This window comes from Pyxicephalus adspersus, chromosome 6, assembly GCF_032062135.1.
Source record: "Pyxicephalus adspersus chromosome 6, UCB_Pads_2.0, whole genome shotgun sequence".
NCBI lineage: Eukaryota > Metazoa > Chordata > Amphibia > Anura > Pyxicephalidae > Pyxicephalus > Pyxicephalus adspersus.
In genome coordinates this window covers 7,720,200-7,731,748 of record NC_092863.1, presented here as the reverse complement: position 1 = coordinate 7,731,748, position 11,549 = coordinate 7,720,200, and the positions used below count along the sequence as shown (strand labels likewise).

The window sequence follows — 11,549 nt, the reverse complement described above, 5'->3', positions numbered from 1 at the left end:
TGGATGTCCTAACGTATAGGATAAAAAGTCAAATCAACAATGGCGCTTAAAATAAGGAAATACTGATAGAAAATATTAATAACTGGATAAAGTCATTGCAAGTATAAAATCAGAGCAGATGGGAAATGAAACCCAGAGCTTCCACATGGAGAAAGAGAGACAATAACCAATGAATCACTTCATATATAAAGATTTGTGCCAGGGGAAGCAGCAGATCCTGATTCTTAGAACATTTATTGAAGCCGAGAGAATTCCACCATTACCGGATTTATTACATTACTCCGCCATGTTTTATAGTCTACACCTGTATTAGCAGAATCATACTAAGTGATGTTTTTGGTGTTTAGAACAAAATAAAGTTTATAGAACTACATGAGAGGCAAAAGTCCTCACATCTAGCAACATATCCCCCCGTTATACTGAGCCTCATGCTTGGTGGTTAAAACAAAACAAAGCATATAATACTTAGGCCTATGGTGTGGAAGGAAAGACTTCTACCAGTGATTCTCAACCTGCTGATATATACAAATTGTAGGAATAATATCATATTCACTCATGTTCTTATATATATTTACTCATGTTCTTAGTGTCATCATTTACAAAACTTTACAAGACCACACATTTAATATTATGTGTTATGGTTGTATTAGCAGAACCAGAATTAGCCAAGGTCTAGGTGTTGCAAACAAAACAACCGTTATTTTATTTGGGTCCCTACACAGAAAGCAAGAATTCTAACACTTCCTACGTTATAATCTACAGCTCTATTAGTAGAACCACAACAAGCCATCAAAATAACATTCATTAAACCTGGATTCCATGATTATTTATTTTAGACCACATACATAACAACACACGCAGGTAATGTATAAGCGGAGTTATACTAAGCCGCATTCTTGGAAGTTATATTAATAAAACATTTAATGCACTAGGGGCTATGGAAAGCAAAGATTCTACCACAGAACCACAATCTACTAGGTGCATGTATGTGCTGTAGGAACCAAATCATAATAATTAATGTTCTTGGTGTTAGGAACAAAACTACATTTATTGAATGTGTGTCCCCTGAATGGAAGGCACAAAAACCTATCCCTACCACACACACCGAATGTATATGTGTCCCTTGTATTAGCAGAACCATACCAAGCCGTATTATTGTGGGTTAAACTAAAATAGTATTATATGAACTTTGTTTTCCTGTGTAGCAGACAAGGATTCTACCAATAGAACACACACTTATCCTAAATGCTCCAGTTTTATTAGCAGAACCATAAAATGTAAATCTAGTGTTGTACATTAAATATATCATTTATTGGATTTGCTTCTGTTAAATGACAAGCAATAATTCTACCGCTAGACCACACAGCCAGCTAGACTTATATTAAGCCTTGTTTTTGGTATTTAGATCAAAACATTTATAAAACTTATATTCTCTGTCTATCAGACAAGATTCTTACCAGCGGACCACAGCTCAAACAACATAGGCTTGTATTGTATTAGAAGAACCATACAGATCCATGTTATTGGTGGCTAAAACAAAGCAATGTTTAGAGAACTCGGGCTTCCTGAATAGCAGACATGAATGCGACTATTAGCGCACACGTCTAATAATAAAAGCCAGGGTTATACTAGCAGAACCATATTAAGCCAAGTTATTTGTGTTAAGAACAAAAAAAAAGTTTACAACATTGGTGTTTTACATGGCCTAAACCACACAACTAACAGCAGTCACTATCTCCTGTTAGCAAAGCCCTGTTCTTGGTATTTAGAACAAAAATATTTATTGATCTTGTATTGTCTGTCTAAAGACAAGATCCTTACCGCTGGACCACAGCTCAAACAACATAGGCTTGTGTCGTATTATTGGAACCATACAGATCCACGTTATTGTTGTTTAAAACAAGATACTGCTTTTAGAACTTGCAGGGCAGGTAAGAACCATTAGACCAAACACCTAACAATAAACATTGCTGCTGTACTAACAGAGCCATGATGAAACAAATAATTTGTGTTGAGAATAAAAAAATAAACTTGGGCCCCTTGCATGGAAGGCAACAGTTCTTACCCTAGACCACACATCAGTTAACACGTTTTGGCTTTTTGCTAGCAGAGCCATACTAAGGCTTGTTCTTGAGAACACAATTATTACCTTGGGCCCCTGTGTCAGGTAAGACTTCTACCACTAGATGGCGCCATTCCAATGTACCGGTATATAAATATAAACTGGAATAGCAGATTATGCTGAGATCTGTTCTTGGTGTATAGAACAAAATCACATTTATTGAACTTTGGTTGTCTGGACCTCAGTAAAAAAAATACCACTAAACCCACATCTAACTTTATGGGCTAGTACTGTATTAACAATATTACAATTAACAATATTCTTGGTGCATGGAACAAAAGAACTATATTTATTGAACCTGCATTCCCCTTGTCAGAGGCAGAACACTAACCACCAGACCACACATATAACAATAAGTTCCATATTTCAGAACCATACTGATTGATGGTATTGGTGCTTAGAACAAAATATAAATCACTTGCTCTGTATGGTAGATAGGACACCTACCACTAGACCACATATCTAACAATATGGGCCCATCCTGCATTTCAGAACCATATTGGTTCATATTATCTGTGTTTAAAAGAAGAAAAGTTTATAGAACTTGGGTCTTCTGCGTGGCAGGTATGTCCTCTACCTCCAGACCACACATGCATTGGTTGGGGTGTGTTAGCAGAACCATACTGATCCAGGTTCTTGGTGTTTAAAGTGAAATAACATTTGTTATACTTAAGTAAGACTTCTACTACTGAACCCCAACCTCAAATAGAGCAAACATGCTGAGCTATGTTCTTGGTGTTTAGAACAAAATAGCATTTTTAAAGCTTGGGTCCATGCATGCAAAATAACCTGCACTAGATCAGACAACTAACACTATAAACTAGCATTGTATTTTCATAATGTGTTATTGGTGTATAGAATAAAACAGTTAATGAAGTGGAGTTACTTACATGGGAGGTAAGACTCCTAAACGCTACCCTACACATATAACAATTTAAGCTGTATTAGCAGAAGCATGATGACCCAGGTTCCTGGCGTTTAAACCAAAACGGCTTTTATTGAACTTGGGTCTTCTGAATGGAAATCAAGAACATTACTGCTGGACCACACATTCACACAGTAATGTGCCAAAAACATCCACAAAGTCATATTTATGTTACTAAAACCATAAATATATTTATACTTGAGTCCTAGTGGCAGGCAGCACTGAACCACAACCTACAGATACCTATAAGATCCAGCAACAGATTTATACCGAGCCGTGTCCTTCATTTATATTATTATTAATAAAACAGGATTAATATAATGGCAACTTATTACTCAGCGCTGTACAATAAATAGGGGGTTACAAATGACAGATGGAAGACGGATCAATATGGCCACATGACAGACACAGGAATAGGAGAAGACACTGCCCAGAAGAGCTTACAATCTTTTGAACTTGAAGCGTCCTCCTGCAACAGACGATAATTCTACCAGCAGACACAATGTATATACTGGATATACCAGCTCTGTATTAGCACCCCTAGGCTGATCCAAATTTTTGGTGTGTTGGAAAAACCCCCCCAAAAATATTTAGCATGGATTATATGTGTGGTAGGGAAGAAATTCACCCGTGCACCACAGCTTTCACACACCAATACCATATTAACTGAACCATATCAAATTTTTTTTTTTGCCAATAAACAAAATAACATTTATTGAAAACCAATATCTAAAACCCTTTCCTGTATTCCTGGACAAAATCTGCTTATTATATCATCACTATTCCCTAGTGACATTATGCACCCCTATGCATCTTCCTGAATTGTGATGTAGTTATATAGTCTTATGGTGATTTGTAAAGACGTTTGTGGTATAGTGTATACAATGCACACAGATCCTCCTGGGCTCATCTACCCGGTATAAAATCTTATATAGAATACAAACCAGCTAAAGAGGATTTATGTACAATATATAAATAAAGAAAAGGTGAAAATGTTATGGTTCAGTGGCAGCACACTTACATTTCCCACAGGCGATCAGAGTTTGCTTCCCAATCCAAGGCTGATTTCATTAATAAAGTGGATATTTCAGTAACATTTGTAACCCCTCTCTGCACTTATAATAATTTTTAAAGTAAATAAATGATTCCATTACATCCCTGCTATAGGAAAAGTGCACTTATGTGATTACTGCAGGACGGTGGGCTCTCAGTGACTGATGTACGACCGCTGTGATTGCAGAACTTTGTTTGTGAGTCCACACCAGGCACAGCTTTCTATCTTATAGCACACCAAGCTTGTTATATTGTGTATTTGACGGATTGTATGACGTATTGATTGGACGTATTGTTTGGCACTGAGCACTACACCCAGCAGTGACCAGAATAACACATCATGATACAGAACCGCCATGGCTTGTACGCTGACATCTCTTGTACACACATACAATAATTGTCATTGGAAACGAACGATTGACCAGCGATAATCTTTAACAAAAAAAGTGCACAACGACTGGCCAACAACGCAGAGGAACGAGGAAAGTTGCTGGAAACGAATGATCGTCCTAGCGGATCTGATTGGGCGACGATCATTCGCAATCTATTGTGTGTACATTCGTTCAGTGATTGTGGATTGTTCTGCAGTACACTTTCTCCTGTACATGTCACTTCCTGCATCGTTCAGTCTAGTGTGTGTACATTATTGGTGGATTATATTTGAACGATCGTATCCTTACAGCAAAATAATCATGCATAATCGTTGACTGGTCATCAATCGTTCCTTTTGCAACTTTGAATATTGCATGTGTGTACGTAGCCTTGGTCAGAAGGACATATCAGCAGTGTAAAATATCTACTTTTGCTATCATTTTAATGTTTAAAGGCCTGCAAATGATTGTTTCTTGCAGCAAGCTGTCTCTGGAAAAGGTCGCTTTGTTCATGTATTGTCATTAGATGGGCAGCCCTGACCTGAAAACATTAGAGATGCCAATGCTTCTGATAATTCATAGATTCTCCATGCTGCCCCATTGCTTCACACTATGACCCTGATTTATTAAAGCTCTCCAAGGCTGGAGAGAATACACTTTCATCAGTGAAGCTGGGTCCAGCAAACCTGGAATAGATCTGGACAAGGATTCAAAACATTTGCTAGCAAATAGGAATAATTTTTAAAAACCCATTCCATGTTTTCTGGATCACCCAGTTCCCTTCTGAAAGTGTATTCTCTCCAGCCTTGGAGAGGTTTCATAAATCAGGGCCTATGTCTCTGACCCCGACTCATGTTTGGATTACTTGTTTCACGTGAGTGACTCTAAATGCTCAACAATGAGCACAATGGCCAGGTCATTGACATTTTAATATGAGCAGGTCTGGAACTTCTTGGAAGACAATATTGAAGATTAAAGTGAAGCTAAATGACCAATGAACAGCTCCCAATGGATAGGGAGAAAAGGTAAAAAGTTATTTTTGCACACTGGCTTTATTTGCTCACATATATTAGAGGAGTTCATGTGTTTTAAGCTTTAAATCATATTATAGGTCAAGTGAAACCAGAGATTCACCCAGAATTAGAACATATCTATTTCAGGGTTATGTTAGAAGCTGAATGTTGGCTCAGAGCTGTGTTGACTGTATGTCTGACGAGTGATCTTACTTGTGTTAGTCACAAGTGCCATTTATTACCTGCATTTATCAGAGCAAAGAATCAAACATAAAGATACGATTGGTCAGTAAGTCCACTGTAGCATCGTTCTGATTGGCTAGCTTGGCAGAGACAGAGCAGGCAGCAGAGAGCCAGCTTATACTTACAAATAACTCTGCTTGAACAGCGGATGATTGGACTTTTCATTGACATGGTAGAGGGGGAATGGATCAAATCCACCAATGAAATCAACTGAAAGAAACAAAAGTCCCAAAATAAAAGCAAAAAAAAATAAAAAATAAAAATAAAACAATGATACAGGCATGCAGGGTAGGAGGAAGGGAAGAGCCGTGGGATGAATGGATGACAGACAAGATGGATTATATCTAGCCTAAGGGGAACAGAAAGGTTCAATAACCCTAAATAAAAAAATGGAGGGGTCAAACATACAAGTCTGATAGATCCGCCATAACTGGAGGTGTATTCGTTATATGGATATGTGCAATCGTCCATTACAGGCTATGGGAGGCTGGCTGCACCGGGCAATCAGTATACTATTCTCTGATTGAAAATCAAATGTAAAATATTAGTTTTACTGCCTTGCACCACTCGACCACAGCAACTTTTCAATGATCAATTGATTCCTGATCGATGTTTATAATAATATGTTAAAGCTCATTTAAGATTTTAGTGATCTGCATTATCCTTTATGTGGGTTTTTTACCTTTGATAGGCTGTGGCCCTTTAACTGTTTCCCCTAATCCCCTCCTCTGCCACCCCTGTGTGAATTCCTTTGCACTCCCCCCCACCCAGTGCGACCCACCTCCGCCCCTTTCCCACACACTGACTGATTGTCCCCAGAATCTAGGTTAATCAAGGGACATGTGACGTTAACCATTAATGTTCCATCGTGCCCACAACAATTCGGAGCTCTTCCAGCCATGAAATAATCAGGATGTGTCCGGCACCTCGGATCCATCACATCATTAGTACCAAATCTCCTTCCTATAAATATCGGTCCCTGCAGAGATGAGGTTGCGGCAGCAAACAGAAAATCGGCTAATGAGACTCCCTTCCCCCTCTCATCTGTACAGTACTCATGACATCAATAAGATCTGACATACTCTGTATGCCAATCTGTGTATAATCTGGGATATAATAACCAACCGTGGTACATAATGCTTGTACAATCTTCTTTAGGTTTCCCAATGAGGGGTCTGAATGGGTTATACTATAGGAAGATTTGCTTTGTATTATAAATTGGATATAAAATGAATACACCGGAGGTACAAATACATTGGAGGCGGCTATACTGGCATGACCCAATCCTCTATGATGGGCCATGGCCAACCTTCCCATGGACAACAATGCTTTCACCTCTCCATTGTTCCCTCCAAAATGGTGACGGTCTGCATGGTCCATGGATGTGAGATTGTTACTTGTTCTTCTCTGGATTTTATCCCTCAATAAGTGTTTTTAGGTTAATGGAAAAAAAACACCCAGAGCTCATTCTTTATTACCTGTCGCCCTCAGTGTCTATTGGAGTTGGAGGCACTACAATGGGCTGCACCAAGGCTGCCACACCAATGCCAACATTATAGGCACATATGTTGGGGTAATATCTTTAAAAATGATCCTGCTTTCCTTGCTTGATTCCCCAGGGAAGAGTGTTGGAGGGATCACGCCAACCTAATAATAATGATGGACCCATTCTTCAAAAACACGATGGAAATGATATGGATGCATTTGGATTTCTCTGTACAGAGGCTTCTTGTAATAAAGACTGGTCCTTGTTTTTCTCCCTCTTTGTGCACAGTGACCGGTCTTGTCTCCGCCCCCTCCTGGCAGCCTGTAGTTGGTGGGCCTGCTGGGCCCCTCCTACAGAACAATGATGATGTCACCGTTACTTTTACCTGAATTTGCAAAAGCATCTGACACACACAAGGTAGATGTATATCCTGTATGGCTATTGAGGAATATATTTGTGTTTTGCTCCTGGAGCTTAGCTGTAAGCCTCATTTAGCCTATAATGGCCCCCAGCAAATTTTGTGTTACTTTGACCCATCCATTATAAAAAGAAAAAAGGAAAAGTTTTTGTTGTATCAGCTCCCAGTCTGAAATATACTCACAGCTATCCTCCTCTTCTGTAAACACGCTGGTCACATAACAGGCATACACAAAGCCAAGGAGCTGGAAAAGAGAAAAGTGATTAGATAACGAACACAGAAAAATCTATTGTGGGACCTGTTAAAGTTTACGCAGAAGGAACCATCATCCATGGTCACTGTCTACTTCTAGGAGATACCAGCCCAGGGATAACACACATATAAATCTTAGTGCCGGTGCCTCTCATCTTTCCAGTTGCTTGCCAGGACCCCTTCCTGACACAGAATAGCCCCTGCTGCTTCAAACTTCAAACTTACATATGTCAGATAATCATTGCCCAAGCTGAACAGTCATGCTTGCAAAAATCTAAACACTGTTCATCAATTCGCTGTGCACGGCTGATTAGAGGAGAGCACAGTGGGGATTTCTTCCTGCCTCATCATTATCATCGTAAGGATAAGGGGGAGCAGGAGATCAGAAACGAGGGGTCTCTACAAAGGTCGCTAATAGATATCAATGAACTGAAAGTGGAGACCCTCTCCTGTGATTACTAAGTATAGTTTATGTTTTATTACCTCATATACACAATATAATGAACAATATTTTTAAAAAGGTTTGGATTGGACATCACAAAGCGTTTACCGGTAATTTGTCAGTAACTATCCATTAAATATAGATTTTCTCTAATGTATTTATGAAGAAATTGTTGAAAACGGACGACTAGATATATATTTAACGAACATTGTTTCATAGCAATTATATGCAGAAATTGTACAACTGATGGCGAAACGCGTAAAGGACTGCGGACAAAAATGCTTTTATAATCAAAGATAAAGGAGAAAGGTCTGAAATGTTTATATGATTGAAAGTAGAAACGTATATGGAATTCTATATTTTCTATTGAAATTTTTGTAATCTGCAATAATATAATGGAATAAAACATGTAATTTTAACAATTTGAATGTAAAAGGTACCTAAAAAATACCATAAAACAAAGTTGGAAAGATAGTCTTGGATAAATGTAAGGATGTGGTATCATAAAATTGTTTTTGCCCTTGCACCCGGTTCCCCCCTCAATGTAAGGGGGTTATGCATTTGGAGAAAGAGTTACCTTACTTGTTCTCATAGCCGATGGGGTTCTCTTCCTCTGTCCAATGCTTTGGATTGTGGACAGGACCTCAGCATCATCCCATACAGTGCAAGGATCAGACACATGCACTGAGGGAGAATATGTCAGTGGTCAGGCTAGGAGGGCAGAGAGACTTCTGCCATGGCTGCATGGGACTGGTCAAGGAAAGACCAGCAGCTCAAACAGTAGGTAGTAAGTTGAGTTTTACTCCAAAAGCTTCATCTTCTGTACAAATCAAGCAAAAGGCTATTGCAATAGGAAATAGACCTGATGCAAGGTGAAAATACTTTTGTCTTGAATTGATCAAAAATGGAGCTTTTTTAGTGTAAATGTATTATGCAGACCTGTAAAATTACTGACAGGTCCACTTTAAGCCTTAGACCACCAGATGGCTCACAAATTTTTCACGCATATTACTATGATAATATTATTCCGGCATTCCCAGCATTCCGCCGTCTGTCCTATATTATGCAGCAGATGATCTGCCAATGATGTATTGCCGGGCCCAATGTGAAGAATGTAAGAACAGCCAGGCCCAGCCCGGCACAGCTGGATGTGAGAATGGCTGGGGATTGGTTCAGGAATGTTTGGTGTCAGGTGGTATCAGGGACACTCCCTGCGCAGTCACTGCAGGGACATAAAAAGGTCACAGGCTCCAGGAATTGTGTGCATGGCGTAAGACAAGAGAGAGGATTCTACCGAAGCATAAAAGTAACATTTTCCTAACTTTCTAAATGTTAGCTCTAAAAATATTCTCTGTTTTTTTTGCTGTTCAACATCCTTCAGGGCAAAAATTCACAGCTGCTCTTTCAAGTACCGGGAAGCATAGCGCAACTTGTAACTGGTGTGGCCACAGAACCGCATTGGCCCCTAAAGAGTCCGTCTACCTGGGCTTCTTATGTATTTTATATACTTTAACAGCGATCTCTCATATGATCCAATCCACCTAGGAGTATAAAGTGCCCACCTTGGTGTATCTCAGATCCTCCCGTTACATTCATTATAAAATAAAATGCAGCAGGGAAGGTGGGAGACCCTGGTAATGAGAACAGCAGGTTTACAGGCCTGGGGACTCAGCATAGGGATAGAGGGAACCTCCAATAATTGGCACATCAGTTGTACAGACCCTGGAACTCAACATAGGGATGGTAGGGACTCCTCCTAATGGGTACAGTAGGTGTACAGACATGGGAACTTAGCATAGGGGTATGATGGGCACAGAAGGTATGCAAACCCAAGAACTCAGCATAGAGATGATGGGGAATCCTCCTAATGGGTACAAAAGGTGTACAGACCAGGAAATTAGCACAGGGATGGCGGACGGCTCCCCGTCATGATGGACATTTGGAAACTTAGCACAGGAATAGAGGGAACCTCCAATAATTGGCACATCAGGTGTACAGACATGGGTAATTGGCATAGTGGTATGATAGGAGCCGCTTATAATAGGCACAGCCGGTATGCAGACCAGGGAACTCAGCATAGGGATGATGGGGAGTCCTCCTAATGGGTACAGCAGGTGTACAGACCCAGGAACACAGCACAGGGATAGATGGACCCACCTCTAACTAGCATAGCAGGTGTACAGACCCAGATCCTAGAACAACCATGGTGGGAGCCATCACAAAGAGACAGAAGCTGCCTCTTGTAGTCCTTGTATAGCATGGCTCAGACTGAAAGACAAAGAAGCAGCTCAAGGAGCTAATCAGTTATGTTGCAGTGCTCATGTGGCAACAAACAACACACAGATGACGGATGATCCCATTACTTTGATGCTTTCACTGCCTAGCCACAGGCCACGGGAGGAACAAGACCTGTGAGTTTTACTGAACTGCAGCAGAGAAGTATCAGGTCTCCAGCACTGGCACATCAGCAAAAATCTCAAGCCTGGATGTAGAGAAACACAAATGCCTTGGAAGTAAACCATATTTTTTTTTCAGCTGTGTGCATGAAGTTTTGGTGTAAAGCTTAACTAAATAATATAAAATAATATGAAATAGTTTTTATTTCTTAATAAAAATAAAATAATGAAATGTTTATTTTCTTTAACCTATATTAAAAATATTAAAATATGCATACATATAATATATATCCCCCTTAAGTCTCCTTTCCTGATGCATTTCTTCCCTGGTAAATTCTTCTTCTACATTTCTATTGATATTCACCCGGTGCCAAACCTTCCTTCTAAAAAGTAGCGGATGAATACTTATTTAAAAGCCACCCATTAGAAAACGCCCTTCAGACAGCCTTTGTTCTCCCTTTGTCAATTGGCCCGTTGAATTATTTACAGACTAATGAGCCAGAATTGTGTCTGCCAGGCTCTGTCCCCTCCCTGGGGCTCTCTGGGCTTTGTGTGGTTCCCATTGCTTTTTATCATGGTAAAGGGATGGACACTTTAAACTAATGTTGCTGGATGTTGGAGAAGTAAACCCCCTGACAGTCTCTTTTATCTCACGGGGACTTTATTGGTGAGATTTCGGCAATGAGTTCCAAGGCACCTGCTGTGCCCATTTTAATGGGCTCCCGCCATTCCTGTGCTGAGTTCCCAGGTCTATATATCTTCTGTGCTCATTATGAGGGGCTCCTTCCATTCCCGTGCTGAGTTTCCAGGTTTGTATATCTGTTGTGC

At 39.9% G+C, this 11,549-nt stretch overlaps 1 protein-coding gene across 1 annotated transcript in view; it reads right to left on the bottom strand.

Moving 5' to 3' along the window:
* Positions 1-11,549, bottom strand: part of NKAIN4 (sodium/potassium transporting ATPase interacting 4) — a gene marked incomplete in the record, with an annotated part of 38,249 nt that overhangs the window by 1,530 nt on the left and 25,170 nt on the right. Inside the window, 2 exon segments of the mRNA XM_072414413.1 lie at positions 5,853-5,937; positions 7,815-7,875. Coding sequence (XP_072270514.1) covers positions 5,853-5,937; positions 7,815-7,875 — 146 coding nt within the window.